This window comes from Acanthopagrus latus, chromosome 13 (genome assembly GCF_904848185.1).
Source record: "Acanthopagrus latus isolate v.2019 chromosome 13, fAcaLat1.1, whole genome shotgun sequence".
NCBI classification, from domain to species: Eukaryota; Metazoa; Chordata; class Actinopteri; order Spariformes; family Sparidae; genus Acanthopagrus; species Acanthopagrus latus.
Window position 1 is genome coordinate 13,770,241 of NC_051051.1, and position 23,193 is coordinate 13,793,433.

At 40.4% G+C, this 23,193-nt stretch overlaps 1 protein-coding gene across 1 annotated transcript; it reads left to right on the plus strand.

Annotated features, from left to right (window-relative positions):
• The first annotated feature begins 174 nt into the window (after positions 1–174).
• Positions 175–22,319, plus strand: ints2 (integrator complex subunit 2). Its single transcript, XM_037119809.1, has 25 exons — positions 175–580; positions 1,364–1,672; positions 1,765–1,903; positions 2,552–2,654; positions 3,703–3,816; positions 4,948–5,078; positions 6,284–6,454; positions 6,933–7,153; positions 7,391–7,516; positions 7,782–7,853; positions 8,754–8,868; positions 9,349–9,417; positions 10,329–10,463; positions 10,575–10,751; positions 11,450–11,564; positions 12,307–12,411; positions 13,604–13,768; positions 15,056–15,257; positions 16,721–16,846; positions 18,215–18,416; positions 18,525–18,806; positions 19,506–19,613; positions 19,756–19,861; positions 20,223–20,399; positions 21,700–22,319. Exons 2-25 carry the CDS (start codon positions 1,380–1,382, stop codon positions 21,879–21,881), a joined length of 3,636 nt encoding a protein of 1,211 aa, XP_036975704.1. The 5' UTR covers positions 175–580; positions 1,364–1,379; the 3' UTR covers positions 21,882–22,319.
• The last annotated feature ends 874 nt before the right edge of the window (positions 22,320–23,193 follow it).

Below are 23,193 nucleotides of genomic sequence, written 5' to 3' on the forward strand. Positions count from 1 at the left end.
CAGCACTTAGTTACCATGACCAGGATGACTGAGAACCTCCATCAACACGTGTAGGTCAATGGTGTCGCTATTAGATAATCGCTCTTTTGATCAAGCTGTATAAGTTAAATATATATTAAATATGCCGATGCCACTGCTTTGTCCTGCAAATTAAATCGTACTCGTAAGAGGTGTTCACATCAGTCCAGCCCCTGACGATCGCACCGCTGCCTGCAGTCAGGGCAGGTCTGGAGCATCGTCCTGCCTCCACACTGTCACTGTTACAGCCAGTTAGTCAGCGCTGCTTCAGGCTGCTGACTGCACCACTTCCCTCACTGTCACACTGACATAGTACTCACTGTGGACGAAGCTAAGAGTGGCTATGCGGAAACCACAACAGACAAGGCGTTAAAAAATATACAAGACAACACAGTTCCATAAACCTGCCGGCAGCTGCTAGGACGAACTTCTTTCTCTGTCATTGGCTTAGGACTCCCCAATAACGTTAGAAGCTGACGGTGCACAAGCCGAGTCCGAGGTCTGAGGGCCTCGGTGGTGAAATTTATCCTTTAAAAGACTCATTATCATCCTAATAAGTGAGGTAAGATGATTCTCCATTAGATGTTGTACTTGCATTGAGTGTTTATGCCGCATGAACGGACCAGACAGCACATGAGAGTATTGTTGTCTGACAAGCTAGCCTAGCCTAGCTGGCTACTAGCATGCTAAGAGTCGATCTTAAAGCAATGGGGACAGTGAATAGCAACTAGCCACTGCTAGTTAGCAATTAGCTACGCCTCGGTGGTGTTAGCTGTATTATACGATATTTGTCGTGCTTCAAAATCACACGTGTCAAACATTTCGGGGTGCCACTCATGACTTGGAGTGATATTTGATTTTCGGGGAAGCACTTTCCTCGTCAGCTCAACTTGGACGATGTGTAATTCCAGCTCCTAGCTAACTAGCATTAGCACCACTAACGTTAACAGCAGCGTTAGTTTTTCGCGATGGCCAGCATTTATCTTGTTTGCAACGTTATAGTGATAATAGCAACATTTATTCAATTTCATATAAGCTAATTATCAAATTATATAAGCTAATCTAAACTCGAGACAAATTAACTAGCAAAGACATTGTTTGTGAGCGCGCTAGAGAAACTATGAATGAATGTACTGCTACTATGTGACTACCGTTAACTCCACCAGCTGTGCGTCGCTTTGAGTAGTTTTGTAGAGTTTTTTCCCATAGTGTTTGCTCAACCTTTAAAGCAGTGCATATGCTCGTGTCGCATAGGATGCCTTAACTAGAAGCCTGTCCACTTTATTTGCTTCACGTGGCTTCAGATTCTGCACTTTACACGGTCTGTTTTGCCTGTCCCCTCGAGGTGTGTTGGCGGAGAGATGGCAGACAGTGCAGGGCTACAGTTTGTCAGCCCCTATGCCTTTGAAGCCATGCAGAAGGTGGATGTGGTGCGCCTGGCTGCCCTGAGTGACCCAGAGCTGAGGCTGCTGCTGCCCTGCCTGGTGAGGATGGCTCTGTGTGCTCCGGCTGATCAGAGCCAGTCCTGGGCTCAGGACAAGAAGCTCATCCTCCGCCTGCTCTCTGGTGTAGAGGCTGTCAACTCCATTGTAGCGCTCCTGTCTGTGGACTTTCATGCCTTGGAGCAGGATGCACGGAAGGAGCAGCAGCTAAGGTATAGATGACTTACACACGGTGATACGATTGTCACGACGTGGTAACTAAGTTCATTTTGCAGTACACACAATGTGCCATCTCTTCTGTCAGGCACAAGGCAGGTGGCTCTAATGGAGAAAGCATCCTGGTGTCACAGCTGCAGCATGGCCTGACCCTCGAGTTTGAACACAGTGATCCCCTCAGGAGGCTCCGACTGACTCTCAGTGAACTGCTGGCCATCATGAATAAGGTACCTACATAATTCAGTAAATCAAAGGATCCTGACGACACAAATTAACTTGGCTCAAATGGTACTTGCAGGCATGATTCTAATAACAACAAAATGCCACCATGACATGAAAAGACAGTGTATTGAAGTTGAATAAAATGCACAGTTTCAATGTATAAAGGTTGTTAATAATTGATTTTATAGATGGTGGATAGTGTGCCATTCAAACCCACCCAGATAACTGATAGGGATAAAACGGTACAGAAATCCAGCTAATTTTAGTTGACTTGTTGGCAGCTGTCTTTTGTATAATGGATGTATAAGACACATCTTTTGCACTTGAATATGGAGAGGAAAAGTAGTCTAAAGATTTTTAAAAAATCTATTAAAGCATGAATAACTTATTTAGTAGTATTAAGAATTGTAAGAACAAAAACACCTTTCTTGTGTAAATGGTTCTCTGGTGAAAGAAACAAGACTGCACAGTAGCTTTAACTTTTTGGCAAAAGTTAACTTGGCATCAGAAAGAATTCCCAAAAGTTTCTCTCACATTGACTGACAAATGACATATTTCTCTGAATTGCAACATCCTTCAGTACTTTCTTCCTCACATAATAGTGTGCCTTGAATGATTGATCTGTACAGTCTGTTTCTCTTGATGTCTCTCAGGTGGTAGACTCAAATGGAGAATTCTTCTTAAAGTCCTCAGAGCTCTTTGAAAGCCCTGTTTACTTGGAAGAGGTGGCTGATGTCCTCTGCATTTTACAAGCAGGTACCCAACTTCTTTCATGTCCTTTAATAGTTTGCCCAGAGGAGCGGTGGAAGTGGGGTAGTGTTGAATACAAAGGCTTCTGTACACATCACGATACACAATATGCATTTCAATATTTTGAAATCACCTCAAAATCACTTCATAGATGTTGGGACACAATATTTCTGACAATATACCTCAATATTAACATTGCAAAAAATATTATAGGGATAACTATTTGTACTTGACAAAACAAAACTTAAACAAATGATTAACACAGTGAAATGTAAATAATCATCAGTAATGTTGATGTATTGAATAAACATTAGAACAAGTAGAACATTCTGGTAAGTTCAGTAAGTTACATCACTTTATTGTAATGCAGCCTTTAAAATCAGGAAAAGACGACACATATGCCAGTTCATGATATAAAGATATCCACAGTCTAGGATGACATATAGTCCCCTATCTTGATAATGATATAATACTGATTTATTATGGGATACATTTTTTTTTCTCATTGTAGGAATGCAGTCTGAGAAAGTCCATCGTGTTTTGGATAAGGACTATATACACTAAACTGCAGCATAAACTTTTGAACAAAAGCTTCATTTATTCTCATGCACATTTGGTTCATAGACACCTGCTCTGTGAGGAAATAAAAAAAAAAAGAACTTTTTGGCAAACATAAAAATGATTTTAAAAATGCTATAATTTGCATCTATATTAATAAATAAAAACATTGATTAATTAATTAATTAATTAAATCAAAATACCTGAAAAGAAACATTGGCAAAATTCCAAATATATAATCAGTGCAGCACTCTGTCAAATTGATAATCTGAAATTAGCAATTTCAGGACCTCATTGGTTAAATTGCAACAAAATTGACAGCTTGATGATAATGAGAGCAAAATTATATGAGCACACATTAACTGTACAGTATATAAGGACAAACTTCCTAATATCTCTGTACAGCCAGTTTGAGAATAATCCACTCTAGTGCTATTATCCATTGCAGTTGACAAATTGTTGTCTACAATGTGAGTTTATGTGTTCTTTTTCACAGAGTTGCCTTCCCTGCTGCCCATCATAGATGTGGCAGAGGCTTTGCTTCATGTTCGCAACGGAGACTGGTTTTTGTGTCTGTTAGTTGCCAACGTCCCTGACAGCTTCAGCGAAGGTAATTTATCGCATTACACTACACATGTTGTCAGCTGAAAATATGACACACAGTGGCTGGTTAATTGCCAGTAGTAGCCTTGTATGGTTAGTGAGCGCACCTGCTGTGGCAGAAAGAGGGTGTACTTAACATTACCTTAGAAGCTTTTTGTGACAACAGTGTTGAATTTGGAGGCAGTCTGTGTCATCATGTTTTCTTTTTGAGTTCAGGTGTTTTCTCTAATTCTAGCCATGCCACTGGCCCAAGGGAGTATTTGTCTTTGATTGATGAACATTATTGTCACGCTCTGGCTCACAGTGTGCTGTGTGTGCTTCGAGAGGTGCATTATAAAAAAATCCCTGCTCTCTCTGGTGCCTCCTTATCACACAGAGGGTCAAGTCAGTAACTTTAGTGTCAGTGACATATCAATCAAAAACAAGGAGTCAGTATGGCTCTGTTACAGGAAAATTCATTGTTTCATTGAATTGAAAGTGAAATTAATTGATCTAAGGGTGATGTGTGGGAAATTACCCTGTCTAGAAGCATCAAGGTCTGTCATGTTAAACAGAAGCTGGTGACCAGACCACCACTGGAGATTGTTCAGGGTTATGAAATGAACTAGAAGTGACATAGAAGGGAGAGAATATCATTTCAGGCCATGCCATAATATCAGCAAACCATAAACAGTTTGCCTTTTAAACTGTCAGCTGTGGATAAATACAAAAGAAATCAGATAAGGCTGTGGAAATGCTGTTTTCTGGTGGCTATTAAATCCTATTTACAGGCAAATAAATGAGTCATGATTCTGCAGTTTATGGGGGAATATGAGTTGGCCATGATATTGGAGAAATGATGAAGACAGTTTTATTCTATGTCAGTGACATAAAGAAAACCAGGAGACTAAAGTCAAGGATTACGTTGTTGAATTAACATACACCGGTAAAGTGTATTGTTTCTTATCAGTATTTCCCTTACTTGGTTGGAAAATCAAATTTAGTGAGCATATTCCTTATAGGCACTAAATCGATTGATTCAAGGCATCCGCTGTAAGGAAATTTGTTAGACTTGAAATATGATATTTATATTTGAATATGTTGCGTTTTTTATGTGTTATACAGCTTTTTTGCTTACATATGCTTGCTTTCCTTGCAGTTTGTAGAGGTCTGATCAAGAATGGGGAGCGTCAGGATGAGGAGAGTGTGGGTGGTCGACGCAGGACTGAAGCCCTCAGGCAGCTATGTCAGATGAACCCCTCACAGGCCCTCAACATCAGAGCTATGGTGGTAAGTCACTGTTAATATAATCACAGGACTCCAAACAAACGACAGAATCCCAAAGTTTATCTTTTTCAAGTATGAGAATCCATCACAGCTGCTATATTCTGCTGAAGATGCATTTTTTTTGCACATTAATTATGGATGTGTAAACTAATTTTAATACTTGTTTATCTCATCAGTTTGTGTAACATGCTTTCATATCAAAATGTTTGATACAGGATGTTTCCAATAACTGACAATGTTGAAACGTGGTTGCATGTTTTAAGTTGGCTTAAGTCTTGAAATTTTAAATGCCAAACCTAACAGCTTTGAAACGACTATAAGCCATGTTTTTATAATAACATCTGTCAAATGACGATGCGAAAAAATGCAAAATATTCTCTAGTTCTGCTTCTAAATTGTGAGGATTTGCTATTTTCTTTCTTTGTCCTTCATGATGGTTCATTGAATATATTTCCTTTTGAACCATTATTAGTACAATATGACTTCCCGTTGGACTTAAGGAAATTAAAATGGGCATTTGTCACAATTTTCTGACATTTTATAGACCAAACAGCTAATCGATTATTCAAAAAATTAAAGATTGAATCTTCAGGTTAAGTGATAATGGAAATGATGGTTACCACAAGCTCACAGCCATTTTTTCTTAATTCCTGATTAAATAGGCTAGTGAGAGGCAATGTTTTTCTGTAACATTTTATTCTCTAGTTATTTCACACAGACACTTCATAAAGGTTAGAAATCCAGAAGATCTCTGTCTTTACTGATTTATGTTGTGATACACTTGGTGATACTATCCCTGAAGGGAGAAAATTGTCTTCTTGCCTCTCCCCTGCTCTCAAGAAGGTTATAGCACAAGGTCAGTTATCGACCGAGTCCCCGGGAGGTAGTAGAAATTCATAACCTTGCTGAAGAATGCATCAGCAGTACTCACACTCATACCAAAACTGTCCTGAGATCAGTTAAAAGAGCATATAACATGCAGGCACAAATGACATAGTAGAGCTGAAATGATGAGTTCATCAACAGCTTTAGATAATTGATGAATTGTTAGTCTCTTTTTAAGCAAAAACATTTTGTTTTTCAACTGTTGATCAAATGTCATGCAAAACGAGATGTTTACATCGCAATGGACTTTCAAATAATTGAAACATGATGTAGTACTGTACTGTAGTACTAGTACTGAATGTGTTTAATTTGTGTATTCCCAGGTGGAGGAGTGCCACCTGCCTGGTCTGGGTGTGGCTCTGACTCTGGATTATAAACCAGATACCGCAGATGAGGCAGTCAGTCCCCTCGTCTCTTATGTCAGTGGGCTACTGCTGGGTACCAATAGCAAAGTCCGCACCTGGTTCAGCATGTTCATTCGCAATGGACAGCAGGTGAGGGCCTTATTCTGGATTTCATTTAATGCTATTTAATTTGCAACACAGTGGCAAAATTTAACTTTCTGAGGTGACAAGACCAGATGTGTTGTACTTATGGTGTACTCATGGCACACAATACAAGAGTTTCACCATGTTGGTCTACTGGATGAAATGGCACTAGGTTAAGTTAAACTAGGTAAAGCTTACATTAGTTATTATTGTCTTTGATTAGATATTCTTCATAAGATGTCAACATGTTTACTATCTAACCATACCCAACCCAAATCTAAACTTAATTTTAATGTCTTGGCCTTCAGTTATTTGAAGTAGTGAGTGCATTGTTGACTTTTTTTTTTAATTAATTGATTGTTTATTGTTTTTAATTTGTCATCCCGATATGCCAAACATTCACAAGTTGGAGCCCTTATGTAGACACTTGGATGGAAGTGCAGTGCACTCATGCCTTTGCCTTGCTCTGTCTTTGTATTGCTAGCGTAAGAGAGAAAGCAGCTCGGTGCTGTGGCAGATGCGCAGACAGCTGCTGCTGGAGCTGGTTGCAATTTTGCCGCGCTCACGCAGCACCCACGTGCCCAATGACGGTGATATGGAGGAGGGGGGAGGCTCAGGGTACTCTGGCCTCAGAGAGGAGTATGTGGTGAAGGCCAGTGCTCTGCTTCGACTGTACTGTGCCCTCATGGGCATCGCAGGCCTCAGGTAAGTCAAAGAGGCAGCAACCTCCCTAATTTGATACTTGAGTGATCTTGATTCTGATGTCTATGTGGTTGTTTTTATTTGAGTTAGTTAAGTGTTTGGCCTGTTTTTATTAACTCAGAATGTGTTAGATATAGTATATATTTTAAAAATGTTCCACAGTTTGTGAATTTGTTCAAAATATTGTAGATTTTAAAAGCTAATGTAAAGCAAAATGTCATCTTTCTCCAACTTCTATAGGCCTACAGATGAAGAGGCAGAGCAGCTCTTGCAGTTGATGACCAGCAGGCCCCCTGCCACTCCTGCTGGTGTTCGCTTTGTCTCACTGTCCTTCTGCAAGCTGCTTGCCTTCCCTACATTGGTTAGGTACAGAGAGCTTGTCTTATTACCTCCTACTTTTAGAAGTCTTTGTTTTATTCACTAAGCACAAATACTTTGGGATCACAAACCCTGTTCAACTAATAGGGGTATTGAGTGTTGATTTTCTGCCAGTGCATGCTGCCTGCCAGAAGTCTGCTTTGTATCTCTTGGCAGTTGGTTAATATTGTCCTTTGTCATACTGAGTGCGAGCATTATCCTCTGTGTGTGTCTGTGTGTGTCTGTGTGTGTCTGTGTGTGTGTCTGTGTCCAGCACTCCAGAACAGGAACAGCTGATGGTCATGTGGCTCAGCTGGATGATCAAAGAGGAGGAATACTTTGAAAGGTAAGGGCAATCTCTTTGATAGTGAGGCATTATTTAACAGGTTTTGTTCTTTGGATAAACTTTGGTATTTGGTTTGCATGTTCAAATGATAAGTGAGTAAAATTGTAAATTACAAAAAAGTTGCTTGAATGACACAAGCTGAACTTTAGACTGTGATTTAAAAATACTTTTAACTACTACTTTTTATGATTGAAAATATTTGAATAATGGTGTGATAATTATCACAATATAAATATGTGTACGTTTCCCCCACTTCTAATTTTGACATAGTCTTGACTGAGCCTGACTAGATGTAGTGATAACAAAAGCAGCGACTGTCTTAAAGTTACTTGAAGTAATTACAGTCTTAACTTGAGAAGCTGTTTTAATCATTAAACACCACTGAGTAATACTCAGTAAACTAGTAATGTAAAAGAAAATCAGTGCTCACATCTTTTATTGCTTATTAACATTTATTACATTAAATTAGCGTACATTAAATAATTAAATTTGATAATTTAATGAATGAATTCATACTCAAATGTGTGTTGCTTAGTGGTAACTGTTCTTTGTTGCAGCTGAAAGTAATAAACTCTGTAGGGTTGGTTTAGTTTTAATGTTAAAATTAAGTTTGTATGCCCTGTTTTAACAACAAAATGCAGCAATGCATATGATTGTGTGTTTGTTTGTGACTGTAGTTGAAAAAGTGTAAATCATGAGCCTCAAAGTGAATTTAGGAGTGACTAAAGAGACACATATTGATGAAGAAAGTGTGTGTGAGAGCAGCGATGTGTGTGGGTTGATGCAGCTAGCTTAATGAGTTAATTAAAATATCTGTCCTGTAAGATCCAGGATTAAGGACAAGTCCATGTGTCTTTTCTCACTTGCCTTGCATTCATATGTGTGTCCTCCTCCTTCTAGTGCTGCAGGCGTATCTGCTTCTTTTGGAGAGATGCTATTACTGGTTGCCATGTATTTCCATAGCAACCAGCTCAGCTCCATTATTGAGTTGGTGTGCTCTACTTTGGGCATGAAGGTAAGGTGGTAGGTGGGAAGGAGACGGTGATCAATACATCAGTCTGGCTGACCAGCTACTGGACCCACTCCTCCACTACAGCAGGGGCACATATAAAGACTATATCACTGATGAAACACTTGCAGCATACACATATCTACTAAGACACTCTATACCCGGTGGCCAATTTGCTGTTTTATCACTTATTAAGTGCACTATTGTATCCTGCCTGTGTGCTAAGTAGTTTTCCTGTCTCAGTGTATTTTCCACTAAGATGTGTAATGTAATTGGATTTAGAGCCTGTTTGTTTCCACCCCTAGGGCAATCCTCTCAAGTCAGAGTTCTGCCTGCCATGTAGAATTTTCTTATGAAAAATGAAAAGAGGGAATTACAGAATACCAGCACTGTTGCCTGCAGGTTGTTTTTCACTCACAGTATACCTTCCATTGTTGACATTCTTTATCTGTTTTGTTTTTTGTGCCAATGTTCAACTTTGTACAGATTGCCATCAAGCCCAGCTCTCTAAGCAAAATGAAGACTATCTTCACACAGGAGATCTTCACAGAACAGGTGCATACATTACAGTCCTTCTTGCACATTGTCAACATGTAAATTCCAGTGTTCAGTGATTTGTAGGATTTTAGGCTTTTTTTTCCCATCAGCGCTCCTTTATTTTTCCCATCAAAAGATGCTGTAAAATTGTTTTGAATAATGTATTTAATAATTGATGATAATTTATTAAAGCTGTTAAAGCAACTATGAGGAACTTTTCAGTGTTCATGAAACACTTTTGTGATTCTCCTGATGATTATAAATGCAGGGCTTAAAGTTCTCCAGCTTGGTGCCGGATTTCCGACCAACTAGTGCAAGCCAATCAGAGCCAGAGTAGGGCAGCTCTTGCCAAGAAATGTGAGTTGATGTTGTAACCCTGCAACTCGACTCGAAGCAAAGTTAATTAAACCTGGTGAAGATACAGCCTAACTTGGGAGTGGAGTTAAAAACAAATGGTGCTGGGCATGGATAGAGGAAAATGTTGGAGATGTTAAGCTGTTCAACACTTGCCACAAATTGAGGTGGCTGGGTGCGTGCTTCTGCGGCATGTATTCAAAGAAGCTACTGTACGGCAGCAGCAGGAAAAAAGTGCTCGCTTGTCATGAATTAGATGCCAGTCACAAAGCTTCGGTCTGTGCACTTTCATACGAGTACACTACCGGAACCGATGGCTACAGCTGCGAATGCGCCTTCAGTGACCGACGTGTTTGCATGTTCATGGCAGAAGGAAGCACTTCAAAATTCATAGCAGCATTGTTAACAATGGAGCCCTTAGTGAAGAAACCAGAAAATAAGAAATCACATTCAGCCAAAGTTGTGCACGTTCACATTATAAAGTGACGTTAAACAATACAGTATATGTAGGAGTTGTTGGTCTATTTTCCAGTGGTGTTGTTTAGATAACTTGTTTATTTTTTTCTCGGGTGTAGGTGGTTACAGCCCATGCTGTGAGGGTTGCAGTGACCAACAACCTAAGTGCTAACATCACAGGATTCCTCCCCATCCACTGTATCTACCAGCTGCTTCGGAGCCGAGCCTTCACCAAGCACAAAGTGTCCATCAAGGTAGGAGATGTGCACTAGATGGCTCCAAAAAATGATGATTAGCTCCAAAGTCTGTAGTTTTTTTATTTTTTTTTTTTAATTTTGCCCTCTGGTGCCGTGTACATCTACCAGGATTGGATCTATCGCCAACTTTGTGAGACGACCACCCCCATCCACACTCAACTGATTCCCCTAATTGATGCCTACATTAACTCCATCCTCACTCCAGCATCCAAGGCCAACCCAGAGGCCACCAACCAGCCCATCACTGAGCAGGAGATCCTCAACGTCTTTCAGAGCTCTGCAGGGGTGAGTCAGCCAAAGGGTTTTTAGGGGACTGCCAAAACGTAAACCTGCTTCATGAACAGTTGATGTTGTTTCCTGATGTGTTCATCATTTTACATATTCTTCTTTGATGATATCTGTATCAGTATGTATGAGTATTTGAAGGCACCATTTGTCTCTTAAGTTGCCAGAAGTAATTGAGTTACTTCCTTTTTTTATTTTTAATATCACAACTTCTCTTTCAGTCTCTATTGAAACCCCTGATTCAGTTTACATCATTAATGTTATAACTGTTAATTATTGGAATCAGTACCACTTTATTGTACTGTACATCTGATCTTAAGATGAAAGTCAGTGAACCAGGAGTAATGATTTACATTTGACTGCATTACTACAATACATTGTGGGGAAAAAGCCCTTTTAAACATTAAAATCAAGTTATAGACATAACTGTAGCTTTCTTTGTCCCCAAATACCCAAATGTATTAAAAAAGGGTTTAGCAAAATTTTTGCTACAAACACAACACAAAATATGTGATATGAAGCTACTGATATTGTCAGTGTAAATTGTGGTGATTAAACTGAAATTGCAAGCACTTAATTATCATTCTTTACCATTATTCATCATGTGTCTCTATTAACAGATAATGCAGAGCCCTATTCTGCTGCCTCTACCTAACCTATACCCTGTTGTTTTGCTTCCCCTTTATGTGATTGGTTAGCAAGGGGAGGGCAGTCGAGGAGGACGACAGCGCTACTCCATCACCACCCAACTCCTAATCCTCTACTACATCCTGTCTTATGAGGAGAACCTGTTGGCAAGCACCAAACAACTGGGTATGTACCTGACAATAATGACTGCATCCCTTATAACACTGCACTTTGCTAGGCTTCCCACTGTGCTGTTGGCTCACTTCCCTTTCTATTTCTTATTTTCTCCTCTTCTGCCTGTCTAAAATGTGTCTGTTGTCATCGCCTCCACTGAAGGAGACATTGTATTTGAGATGGAGGGAATTTGTCAGGCAGTGAAAGGAGAAAGGCAGCTTTTGTCCTCTGTGAAGTTGTTGGAGATGCTCTCACTCTGGATGTGCAGTCATTCATCCTTTTCTCTCACGGCACTGAATGTTGGCCGCTTCATAGAGAATAAATGGAGGTCTGACAAAGAGCCAAGTACAATGGCTGCGGGAGCTGAGCTAACTAGGACAGCTGTAGGTTAGATTGAGCATTAGCAGTTAGCCTAGTCAGTGTTTATTCTCTCCCATGACGAGCACTGCTCTTGCCCTTCATTAGGCCAGATTTATGTGAGAGTTTATGCCCATCTCTTTAATTGCTGTGTTTACCCAAGTGCTCCCGCAGCCTTCAAGGAAGGAGTAATGAAGCCCATCAGCAGTGGTAATGAACCCACGTCAATGAAAAATCACCTCCGCTCCTCTAACGCGTCGGCACAGTGGCTCTGGTGTCCTTACACTGCCAAATAAAACACTTGTCCTTTTCTTTCTTTATGTGCTCACCTTCTCTGTTTCCTGTCTCATAGTTTCTTTGCCTCACTCTACCTTTTCTCTCTCTTTTTTTTTTCAAGCCCTGATGCAGAGGAAGCCAAAGTCCTACTCAGCAGCCTTGATGGACCAGATCCCCATTAAGTACTTGGTTACTCAGGCTCAGGGCCTGCAACAGGAGCTAGGAGGTGAGACATGGACTTTTACTCTGCCAGAAAATAATCTGATCTGTTTGTTTTGGGGGAAAAAAAGGACAAACACAAACAAAAAGGAAATAAAAATACATAGTATATAAAATTGTATATAGTTAGATGGGAGCGTACAAAGGAACACAGGTTCATGAAAGGAAGTAAATCGATTATGATTAATTACTGAATTGTGGAGAAGAGGTAGGATAAAATAAGTATATACTTCTCCATACTCATTTTAGGGTATAGGGTTAATGCTTTTTAAAGGTCCCATATTATGAAAAACACGTCTTCTCTGGTCTCTCCATATATAAACTGGTCCTCCCTGAACATACCAACTCCCAACGGAGCAAAGCAACGGAGTCCTGCAATGTCTCTGCAGCCCACCCACTGGTAAAACGGGGCTCCTACAGGCTGATCAGATTCAGCTCCTGTCATTACGTGGGGGGGGGGTGTGTGTTCATCTCCGAGTGAAGTCTGGTGTATCCAGTAGTAAGATGGCAGTGTTTCGCAATGTCGTCGGTCAGAGCTAGCTTCACAGTTGCCGAAGGACTAAGTTACCTTTGAGCTAGCATTAGCTACATGGTAGTAACTGTAAAAACACATACGAACAAACTAAGTAACATATTCAGACGGACTAACCATTCTGAAACGTCCTGCTACAGAGTCTGTATTTCTTCAGGTGCCTCTCCTTCTAGGTCCAATTCTGGGTCAAACTGGTATGGTTCGACGACATCATGTCAGCGAGCCATAGCAATACATCCACCATAAACATTAGCACATGCTACTGTCAGTGTAAGCAGCATCCTCTCCCTGAGAGGGGCGTGTTGCAGGCAAGGCAGGAATTTACTGATGGAGTTTATTAGCATTTAAAGGTGCAGGCACAGAAACAGCCTGATTTCAGTAGTATGGGTTTGGGGCAATGCATTTCGAATACAGTGTTGTTGGACCTCTGACAGCTGTGCGAAATTGATGAAAAATGGTGTAATATGGGACCTTTAATGAAATAAACATGCAACATGCTTTTCATTTCTTTATGCTTATATGTCAAACTAATTCAACTTTTTTTTTGTTTTGACATGTCCAAAATAAATTTGCATTCATTCCTTCCTTCAAAAAAGCTAAAAAAAAAAAAAAAAAGTCTCATAGTTGATAACCTTACAAATAAACAATATTCTTTCCCGGTACCCAGGTCTGCACTCTGCCCTGCTGAGGCTGCTGGCCACCAACTACCCCCACCTGTGCCTAGTTGAGGACTGGGTGTGTGAGGAGGAGGTGACCGGTACCCTGCCTCTTCTGAGGAGGATGATGCTCCCCAGCAACACCTGCAGATACACCCAGAGCCAGCTCCACCAGGGTGAGGAGGGCAAAGATATGAAATAAACTATATAAGGTTGAGATAGAAGGTTTAGGCTGGTTGTTATGAATATAGAGATCCCATGTCTTGCTGCTAAAACCAGATTTCTTTTCAAATGTGAGACATATTACCAAAGTCCTTGTAACAAGTTCCACATTTTCCCCTTAAGGTGAATGTAAACATAATGACAATACATAGGCTGATTAGATAGAATTAAAGGTAAACCTAACAATGATTAGATTGAAGGGCAAAATGTAAAGAAAAAGTACATTCAGAAAGATCTCAATAGAGAATAAAACAGTAAAAGTGATACTGATCTAGGATCCATGGTTGTGTAGATGAGCAAGTAGTGTTATCAGTCTTGAGTGGTACAGGGAAACAAGCCTAATATTGTATAATACATTTACAGGTGGAAGCTGTTATCTGGCTGAAATCTTATATCAGTGGTTAATCCTCCAGGGTTTAGCGGATTATGCTGTAATTGGCTTTTCTTTGGGAGGGATCCTTGACAAAATACAAAAGTGTTACAGATAATCAGTTTCACACACCATTGTGCAGGTTAATGTACAGTAATATATACGTTGGTATTTTATGTATTTATGCAAAATACCTGTGTTGTTTTAAGGCATCCAGGGATTGTTTTTATGAACCCTTTGCATCGCTAACTTCTATAGGAAAAGGCTGACAGGAAAGACAGTGAATGGATTAATTCTGCTAAGGAAAGCATAGTATGAATAGAAAAATAGCTCCTCTTCTTCCCAGGGCTTGGTGATAGGAGGGGGAAAGGGATTTCAGATCAGCAGTGGTGTGGAACCAGAACTTTCAAGTAAAGTTACAACAATTAGTCTATTAGTTTATCTATAGAAAATGTGGCGGCAACTAGTTTGATAATCAATTAAACATTTCAATAATTTTTCTAACATGTTAAATGCTTGTTCCCACTTCTTAAATGTAACTAGGAATGGTGAGAATTTGACAAGATCGGCAGTGAAAGTAATTATTTGCAGCCCTTTCTTTCAGTAGATGACCCACTCTGTTTGTTTTTAATTCTGTAGTTTTGACACTTAACTTTGATCCCACTTTTTGTAGATTTAGGTTAAAGGATGATATCACTCCAGTCGTATCTTCCCACCACCATTAAGTCTAAGCAGACGTGTTTATCTAATGCTCTGTGCGTTTCTGGTTCCTATTCAGTTTTTGTGAATGTGTGGCTCAATTCAGTTGGGGAAATAAGACATCTAGACTTTGATGATTAATCAGCTGTTTGCCCCCTCACCCACATCCCAGCCTTCCAGAAGTTACCATCTAGTAGCCCCAGGCTGATGCGGATCCTGGAGCATTTAACACTGCTCTCTCCTGGAGATCTGATCCCTTATGCAGAGGCCCTCACAGCCAGCATGGCTCTCCTGCTGGAGCCTGCCGTGCCTCGCCGAATACAGCAGACCCTCAACAAGCTCTGGATGGGCCTCAACACTGTGATGCCTCGCAGGTATATGCTCTGGACACAATGAGATCTTTTGAACCGAGGATAACATATTTTGCTGTGGCCGCTTTTAGTGAGAATACCACAGAATCTCACATGGAGATAATACATCGTAGTAAATGGAATATTCAATTTGTTTACATGATGTGATTTAAAATTTTATATAGAACCAGGTAATTGATGTGCCTACTGCCTAGTAGATATGTTTTTGCCTTAGAGTGTTATTATTATGCCTTGAGTTAATGACATCACTTTGGTATTGGGTTGCTCAGATTAAATAATGAGTCCAGATAAGCATCTTGTCTTCGCTAATTAGAATGTGACAGCCTTTGCAAATTATTAAGTAAAGAGTAAATAAAAAAAAAGAATAAAAAAAAAAATTAAAAATGAGGCCCAAATGTAAATATGAATTCACAGATTACATGATATTTCCCTTTTGGCTGCTGGTTACATTTATATATGTGTGTCTTTTCAGTGAAAGGTTAACAGTACTACTTGACTCAGTGTTGTCTCTCCTAAGGCTGTGTAAACTTGAAGTGAGACCCAGTAAATGGATTAAAGGAAGACCTGTGGAACAAGAGATGTTGCCCTTAACCCCAGGCTGCTTGCTCAGTGATTATTTGTTGACTAGATCAGAGGTATTGAGCCAGGCAACTGTGTCAGCCTGCGTGAACTCTCTGGACAGAAGAGGGTGACCCTCACTCTGCCCCAGGGCCCTCAGGACTGCAGTTACCAAAGCTCTGAGCAGACATCCTATCGATCCAACAGAGGTCTGTAACAAGAAGCACAGGGCAGGAAAACTGAGGGGAGGCACCATGAGGGAGATGTGAGGGATTGTACCCCCTCCCTCTTCTCTTCTCGTCCTTACTCCCTCTCATAGTATTGAATGTTGCAGAGGGCTAGACAAGAGGCTCTGGTGAACCTAGGACGAGGGCAGTGGTGCCAAATTTCACACAGATCAACTGATTGATGCTGGTGCACAAGCTGCAGGAAGACTTGGAGCTCCAAGTATACCCTGCTGTGTATAGTTCAGCACTGGTCTGATATGAGAGATTGAGGGTGAACTGCTGCCACAGGCTCATTTGTGATTAAGTCAGTTATTTATGTAAATGAACCGTCTCGTACCATCTTTTAGAAGCTTTGGAGTATTTGTCTTTTAATATACAATACATTTGTAACCGCACAGCTCTGCTCGATCATGGCCAAGACTGAGAGGCTGAGATCACTTGAATTTTTAAATCTATTTGGAAACAAAATGTGGACAGTTCACGATTAGTTCATTGCTTGTAATTCATTTGGATGAGCAATCTTTTGTCAGGCATTTCCAGTTTCACAAAAAAACTACCCTATGTCTTTTTATAGGTGCATAACACTATCATGCTATCTCAATTTGAGTCAGGCATTTCTTCAACTTCTTAATCCTTCGTTTGATATGAATGAAAGTTGAACCTAATGTGTCTGTTTTGTAGGTTGTGGGTGATGACGGTAAACGCCCTGCAGCCTTCAGCTAAGCTGCTCAGGCAGCAGAGGTACACGCAGAATGACCTCATGGTGGACCCTCTCATTGTTTTGCGTTGTGATCAAAGGGTGTACAGGTAACTATTACACATGTTCTAAAGTGTTACATTGTGTGTCTTTGTACAAAGACCTGTGTACACATTTAGTGGTTAACGTCGTATGGACCCACACAATTGGCTGCATTGATTTTCACACAATGCAAGAATGGTGTTCGGGATACCTTAAAAGCAATTGTTAAAACACTGTTACTGCAGTTTTTATGTTTTACTGTTCAGGATCAACACATAATTTAAGATGTATGCCAGTGTACTGTATGTTAACACTAATAATAATGATAATCCTCTATTTGAACACAAAAAAAGAAGTGTTTCTCAATTTAAAAATATATACTGTAACATTAATGTAGGGCTGCACCTAAATATTTTTTGACTAATCTAGTATATTTTATTTCTTGGTTAACATAAGAGTGTATTTACATTATAATTGTCAATTGTCAAAAACCAAATATGACGAAGTATGCACTGCAGGGCATTATTCTCCAACAAAAAATGTTAATCTGTGTAATCTGAATATATATTACATTGGGGTGGAGTAAATAGGATTTATAGTGAATGGACTTCATTTATATAGTGCCTTTCCAGTCTAGTGACCACTCCAAGCACTTAACAATACTTGCCATGTTCACCCATTCACGCACACATTCATACACTGATTACATACGCTGCCATGCAAGGTGCCAAGTGCACATCACAAACAATTTGGGGTTCAGTGTCTTGCTCAAGGACACTTTGACATGAAGCTCAGCTCAGCCCGGGAAACCCCCCAGGCGGCTGTAGCTCATATAAGCAGGTTTTCCTATTCATTTTACGATGGTGAGTTGGAGGGCATGTTATTTAACATGGATAAATGTTACAGAGGGAACACAACAGACATTTCTTAATGTTGACCTCAGTTTGCTCTTGTCCCCCACTTTAAAACACAGTAATGATCTGCCTCCTGTTTTTTTACTGTTATTTTTAATCCGCCGATGAGGACAAACAATCACTAGCTGGACCGGTATGCCAGTAGAAGAAAACATAGCAGCTTTGTCTGTTGGCAAACTTATCAGCGGAGTTCCCAACATGTCACACACACGGACCATGGAGTGATTCCCACACCGTTACACCAACCTGCGGCATTTCACCGCACCGCCAAGATCCTTTTTTAATTTGGTTTGTTTTGGCAGATATCCTCATAAAAATCATGTTTACAATATTAATGAAGCTTATCAAGGCAACAGTGACACTGTGCTAGAACCTAACCCTCTTAATTCCTTCCTTCCTGATTTTTCTGTTCAGAACCTCGGTTTTGTGGATGTGCGCCTGACTATCCTTGTCAAATTACAGCAGATGACCTCACCAAAGCAAACAAAATTACAGGTTTAACTGTTTGCTTTTTTATGCCAGATGTCCCCCTTTGATGGACATTGTCCTTCACATGTTGAATGGCTACCTGCTGGCCTCAAAAGCCTACCTACACTCCCACCTGAAGGAGACGGCTGACTTTGATCGGCAGAGCCAGACAGTCTCGAACCTGGGTGTGCCCGGGCAGCCAGATACACCTGAGGTCACCAGGGAGGAGCTGAAGAATGCCCTTCTATCAGCACAAGTATTTAAACATCTAACTGGCAGATTCACACATAGACTCTCTCTCTTACATACTCTCACTTTATTACAGAAGAAGAAATGACACCTATAAACTTCTATTTAACCCCAGGATAGCGCAGCAGTCCAAATTCTCCTAGAGGTGTGTTTGCCAACCTCTGAAGAGCAGCAGCATGGGGCCAACACGGAAAGCCTGCTGAGAAGCATTAGAGGCCCCTTGTCAGGGAAATCAAAACAGGGAAGCCTAGGGCCGAGTGCCAGGGGGAGCGTGGAGGACACCGAGCCAGAAGGAGGCCTCCTCAGTGACTTGAGGGAGGTGCAGTGTCTCATCTGTTGTCTGTTGCATCAGATGTTCATCGCTGACCCCAACATTGCCAAGTTGGTCCACTTTCAGGTAACACAATGGGAAAAGATAAAGTGGGCTGTACGTTTGATATATGTTGTTTTTACTGTGACAATGGGAAAGCAGGGAGCTTTACTGAGTCAGAAACAAAAAAAGAAAAAAAAAAGGGAGAGAGTTACAACAGTACTGAAGACAAGACCAGCAAGGGCTTGTGTGTGTTCTTGACCCTTTGTTGTTAAGCACACTCTTTTGAATACCTACTTCTTAATGAAGTTCCTCCACGATGAGATTTTCTTGTCTCCTGTCAAATGTAGACATTAGAAAGCAATGTTATCACGCTGATAAGCTCTCTGTGAGTAGTTGAGTGGATAGTGCCATATTGCTGAAAAGACCTTCGAGTCAGTTTTTCATGAAGAGCCAAGTCATGTTGACCCCATTAGTCACCAGATTCTGCCGATGGCTATAGTGCTAAGTGACTGCAGCACTCCCAGAAGTAGCAGACGGCCATATGGTGGACTTCATCAAACTAGTCCCCCCTCTGTCACACTAATCCACCCTTGTCCACACTGCCAAGCAGAAGCTGCTGTGTGCATTCACAGCTACACATATTTTATATAAATAATTACTTTTGTGTTTAAACATGTACTTGATTTAATTGACTGCAAATTCCTTATTTCTCCCTTATCGTTCTTGGTTTTATCACAAGATTTATATTTTCTGTTCTCTCCCCCTTTGCTCTTTCGCTGTCAGGGTTACCCTCAAGCTCTGCTGCCTCTAACTGTGGCAGGCATCCCCTCCATCCATATCTGTCTGGACTTCATCCCAGAGCTTCTGGCCCAGCCCCAGTTGGAAAAGCAGGTGAGGCCTCGCAACCTTCCCTTTCCTCTCTTTCCCTTTTTCTGGCTTTAAATCCCAGACTTGCCCTGGTCTTGTGCCAGAGCATCTTATACACTGTCTTGTTTTTTTTTTTAATCAGTTGTGAATATGTGTGCCCCCACAGATCTTTGCAATCCAGTTGCTGTCATACTTATGTACCCAGTATGCCCTACCAAAGTCTCTCAGTGTGGCCAGGTTAGCCATCAGTGTCATGGGCACCCTCCTCACAGGTCAGTGAATTGTTTCCTCGTCTTGACAACTTGTACATTGATGCCTTTGGTTGTGGTCCTCTTTACTTGCCTACCTATTTTTATCTACTGGTGTCTCCATCATTGAATTTGCTCTCAGCAGAGTCATTGCATGCTGTAAATCACAATGCAGTCTGTATGCAGTATATCAGCTATTGTCAAACAGTATGTGTTGATATTTTATATCCCAATATTTGACTGCCACCATCTGGCCTTTCGCTGTTAGTGCAGTATTCTCTCTCCATTACATAAGGGTATTGTGTGTACTGCCCTCTTAGCCACTGTATTTATTGTTTACGCAGCTCTTGTGTGTACTGTAAGTGTGCCTGTGTTTTGTTTTAAGTGCTGACTCGTGCCAAGCGTTTCTCCTTCTTCATGCCAATCCTGCCATGCCTGGTGGCGTTCTGCCAAGCCTTCCCTCCACTGTATGATGATGTAGCAGCTCTGCTAGTACAAGTGGGCCAAGTTTGTGCATCGGACGTTGCCACCAAAGCCAGGGACATTGACCCTCTCATTGCTCGTAAGTATTTTTAGTCACTTGTGTGCCATTATAACAATATATTAAATAGTATTGTCAAGATTTGTATCCTTTAGGTTACACTTTTTATCAATACATGATTGGGAACAATTATTTTTTGTTGTTGAGTGTGACCACCAGTGTAGAAACACTATATGTACTATATATCAATGACGTTATCAAGAAAGAACCTCCTTACACAAATGTTTAAAGTACATTTCTCTTACAAAAATATTAGCATAAGCATTGTTGTTCCAGAATCCCCTCTCTTTATATCTGATGTCTTCACAGATCAGTAAGCTATTTGCACTTACATTGGCAGTCACTGTCCTGAAAAACTTATTTAAATTGTTCACACATGTATCAACCAACATTAAAACCCTCAAAGGAAGCCATAGATCCACAGAAAAATGTGCATTTGATGTCAGAGTAGAGAATGCTAATTAATTTGTTGATATTAGTTGGCCGCGACCCTGCAGAGGATTAAGCGGCGTACATATAATATGTACAGATGATGGATGGATGGATGGATGGATATTAGTTGGCCCCTACACATGGGATTCGATATGGTTCAAAACTGCAGATGGCCATGTCCCAATATTTTTTTTTAATCCTCTACTCTTGAGTTATTTAAAAACTGAGTCTTGATCCAGTATCTACATTTTACTACATAATGTAGCTCCACATTTTACCCAAAGTAGGGCTGCATTAGATATAATGGAGCTATTCCAACTTGGATCAATATTTTTGACAGTTGAATAGATCTGAATTAAGAAAATGCATCCTTCAAAGATTTTCTTTAATCTTGGGAAAGGATATGATCTTTCACCAGATTTCTTCTCTACCAATGGTACCAGTACGTTGCCATCTGGTTGGCAGCAACACAGGCAACAAATTAACTCTTGCCTGTGCAATGATGGACATGGTTTGTACACTTTGGCTTGCTGAGTGTGCCAACTTTCATCCTATATAAAACAAGCCTTGATTAGCCTCAATTACTGATCTTGCAAAGTGAGTTGGGGCAACTCTAGCAGTAGGTTATAAGTATCTTGCATGTGGATTTTGAAAGGCAACATCCATATATTCAGAACCTACATGGCGACACCACATGCCTTGTTTTGTATGTGAATATGATATATAGATGATGAATATATGTAGATATATACATACCAGTAAATGGCAAAAAAATCTGTTGTGTAGAACAGTCAGAAACATAATGCAAGACACGGATGATTAAGTTAGAGAGATCTATCAATGTTTAAGTAATAACATGAATAAGATGATTTGTTTTTTCCTGCCTCAGGCCTGCAGGATCTGAAGGAAAAGCCTCAGGGTGCCGTGACTCCAGGAGGAGGTTCATCCAAGTTAACATTACCCCAGAGGACAGCAGAGGAACTGGGTGGAACTGATCCTGATGTCCAGCTCTGCTACTGTGTGGAGGCCACCTTCATGGACATCATCAGCTCCACCCTTCATGGACTATAGAGCAGACACATGTGTTTTGAAGAAGAGAAGAAGGGAATGGACTTATACCAACAACTCTAAACACTGCCTCTGAAAGACATTCACACTCCTGAGAGGGCTGCTGTCAACACACACACACATCCATTAATCTTGAACAAATGGACTCAGACTGATGTCACCTTCAAGGGCTTTCAGACAATGTAAGGTTGTGGGTTACTCTCGTTCTCTGCACATGATGGGACGTGTGTTGTGTATCCATTCTAGTATCTTCAGTCCTGGACTTCAGTCAAGCACTGAAGAATTAATTCTCCACCACTCATTTTTGACACCTGATTTGAAAATTATTTAGAAAATATGTGATGTACTCTGTCAGATTTTGTAGAAAGTCAAACACATTAAACGCTAAATGGGTCCATTTTCTTGACCTCTGAAGGCATATTTTTTTAAGCTGCAAGTGTTGTGATCTTTTTCTCATCAGTTGAAAAAAGGAAAATGTTGCCTTTAAATAATATGTGGAGCTTTTTTTTTTTTTTTTTTACTGTATTTGTTTGTAATAAAACAAAGAAAACCGTTCAATGAAGAGGTGTATTTTTGACAAAACTTATTTATTTATAAATTAAGTTCAAAAATAAAACAGACAAACAAAAATAAGAAATCTGAGGTGCAAAGTAGCATGAGTTTGTAATATGTAGGCTACATCTCGCACAGTTGGCCTGAACAAGCTGCTTTAGTAATCATTTATTTGTAATGGCCGGAGTTTTCTCAGTCGCCCCGTTCTCGCGATTTTTTTTTTTGATATTTGACAGAATTTCGGTGCTAGCTAACTGTTACGTTAGAATAGAAGCCTGCGTTATTCGGCAAGATGCTAACAGAAGAAGAGTGGCGACGTTGGTGACCATTAGTCGGTGTTACTCAAGTATGAAGGACTGCAGTTGAAAAACTTTAGAAAAAGTATCTTAACTTGCCCAGGCTAACGTGTTTTTGAAGAAATACCCGACATACGGACACGCAGGAGAGGAGCGGAACGGAACGGAGGCTCCAGAGCGCCACTGTCAGGTGAATGCAAACCACCAGGGCCTGCATTTAACAACATGCTAAAAGTGAAATTTGGATTAGCTGAGCGATACAACTTATTTCCGACTTTACAATCACCTTTCTATTTTGACTGGGAAATTTAGAGCGTCCTAATAGTGTCTTTTTCAAAGTTTTGAAGCTGTATAGGCGTGGCTTCAGTGCAGAGACGGGATAGCTCAGCCTTCTGGGACGTTAACTACGACATATCACTCGAAATGAAAAAAAAAAAAAAAGTCCTCCGCTAAGTAACATATGGTTT

What these genes read in the sequence shown, in the direction of transcription:
- ints2 (XM_037119809.1), top strand. Translation starts at nt 1,380, where the DNA reads ATGGCAGACAGTGCAGGGCTACAGTTTGTCAGCCCCTATGCCTTTGAA. An exon ending in ATGGGCATCGCAGGCCTCAG is followed by an intron (nt 7,154 to 7,390) that starts GTAAGTCAAAGA and finishes CAACTTCTATAG; the next exon opens with GCCTACAGATGAAGAGGCAG. An exon ending in CCAAGTTGGTCCACTTTCAG is followed by an intron (nt 18,807 to 19,505) that starts GTAACACAATGG and finishes TTTCGCTGTCAG; the next exon opens with GGTTACCCTCAAGCTCTGCT.